The 2196-nt window shown below is 47.4% G+C and overlaps 1 protein-coding gene across 1 annotated transcript; it reads right to left on the bottom strand.

Moving 5' to 3' along the window:
• Positions 1-265: 265 nt before the first annotated feature.
• Positions 266-1526, bottom strand: LOC123164594 (GDSL esterase/lipase At1g28600). The gene is made up of 3 exons (XM_044582129.1): positions 1298-1526; positions 1017-1229; positions 266-903 (listed from the first exon to the last, which is right to left on the bottom strand). The coding sequence occupies exons 1-3, from the start codon at positions 1524-1526 to the stop codon at positions 266-268; spliced, it is 1080 nt and encodes a 359-aa protein (XP_044438064.1).
• Positions 1527-2196: the final 670 nt, after the last annotated feature.

The raw sequence follows: 2196 nt of genomic DNA, 5'->3' as shown, positions 1-2196 counted from the left end.
TGTTCGTACATGTGGGGAAACAACCTCCCTTATAAGGAGGACCAACTTCTAATAAGCTAGCAGTATGGGACAAAGGTACGATTTATTAGGAATTATGAGAATGGCTATTGGGCTGGCCCAAAGTAGGCCAAATTCCAGCAACAGATCCAACCATTTCATTCATGACCAATTGAGATGGTGATGCAAGATTAAAAATTCCAAGAAGCTAGCGCGTCACAGATCTTGGTTGCAGCAACATTTCTTCAAGTCTCGAAAGGAAATTCTCCTAGCAAGCATGGAGCAACGGAATGTCCGCATACGGGCCGTTGAGCACCCCATTAGCGATGACACTGTAGGCCTTCTCTGTCATGTGAACCTGGTCCCAGTTGGCGAACCTGGACGGGTCACGGCAAACCTTCGCGTTCTGGTCGCACCCACGGCCGGTGCCGTAGGGGCCGTTGCCGCCACAACACGCCACCAGGGGGTCGTCGATGCCATGCCTCTTGGGGTTCCTGAAAAACTCCATGGCGGCGCCATAGTAGTCGGCGTAGATGACCTTCACGCCAGGGTTGCGAGACCTGAGCCGGCCGACCTCCTGCCTCAACAGTTGGTTGTGCTTCTGGGAGAACACGTTGTACCACTTGAGGCAGCCGAATTGGTCATAGTCCGCAGAATTGTTAGTCTTGTGCCCACTCAGGTAAACCGGGACACACCCGATGGGGAAGTTTCCAGGAACAAGGATCGTCTTGGCACCGAGATTGATCACCTCCTGGACGCCGGAGCCTATGCGGGCGATGATGTCGGGCATATACTTATAGGGCGTGTCACGGCTGCGCTGGCGATCGTAGAACCAGAAGTTATAGTCGTTGCCACCGATCTCGCCAAAGACGATGAGGGACTCGCTGAGGAGACGTTTGGTGCCAGCTGACCACACACAAAAAAACGAATTAGCTGACTGATGCAGGAAGAAATGTGTGATATATGGTAAGGACGACGCATGAATGCATGCCCATATATTTTGTTGCATGAGTACGTACCTTTTCCAGGAGCTATCCGTGCGAGCACTGTCTTGAAGGAACCGAGCTCCCAGTCGAGGCACCAGTGCGGCATACTAAAGTTATACCTTTTACTGTAGTAGTCCGGGCTCAGGGCAATAGAGCCTAACACGGCGAAGTTGGCACCGGTCGGGAACTTCCCCGTCTTCTCCTCGGGCCCGCTCGGCGGCAGCAGTGGCAGGCCCAACGCTTGCGCTGACACACACACCAAATTCAGAAATCGAGCACGAGTGAAGTACACCTACGTGCGTTCGTGCACTTACCGTAGAAGTCCACAATGAGACGCCCGTCGGAGCAGCGGCCTGTGGGATGGTGGAAGTAGGTCCCTCCATAAGGGGGCCCCCAGATCGAACCTGAGCGGAAGTTGCCCGTGTCGATGATGGAGTCGCCGAATGCGAAGATGCGCTTGAAGCAGCCGCACGACCCGAGATGGGCGTTGAGCAACAGGACTGCAAAGACGAAGAGGAGAGCCATGGAAATGGTGCTCCCCATTTTAGAAAAAAAGGCTAGACGCTAGCGTCTTAAGATTAGAAGTGTTGCAGATCTAGTTTTGGTTTTGTATTCCAGATGAGGTCCTTTGCTTCCCTTTTATAGCGCATTTTATAGGGTTGAGCGTGTATCAAGATGTATCGATGTTATTAATATATTTTTAGCAGGGTATGTGAAGATATCACAATGGTTTGTGCATGGTGAAGATATCATAATTAAAATACGAATCACTTACAAGTGCAGTCTTTCTGCAACTAAATAGGTGTGTTATCTTACTACACCACAACATTTCCCTGCAATTAAATTTGTGGGCATTGTGACAAAATATCTATCACTTCTATACAAATGCAGTATTTATGAAAGATAAGATTTGGCTTTTAAGGCATTAATTCATGCAATATATATGTGCAAGTGACCATGCATGGTATATAGTCAGCTTTGAAAACGTGTTATCCTTGTAAGTTTTTCTAACATCAGGATTAACTAAGGAAACATTTTAATATTCGCCACATTTAATGAGTATATTGAGAAAAACTTCAATATTTGCCACATTTAATGAGTATATTTAGGAAATATTTACTCTTAAATGTGGTGTACATTAAAATATAACCTCAATATTTCATTAGTTAATGCTGATGCCCTACACCGACTAAAAACTTACAACGACCAATAC

The sequence above is a fragment of the Triticum aestivum genome, chromosome 7D (genome assembly GCF_018294505.1).
Source record: "Triticum aestivum cultivar Chinese Spring chromosome 7D, IWGSC CS RefSeq v2.1, whole genome shotgun sequence".
Classification (NCBI taxonomy): domain Eukaryota; kingdom Viridiplantae; phylum Streptophyta; class Magnoliopsida; order Poales; family Poaceae; genus Triticum; species Triticum aestivum.
The sequence above is the reverse complement of the archived record's forward strand: the minus strand, read 5'-3'. Positions and strand labels throughout refer to the sequence as shown.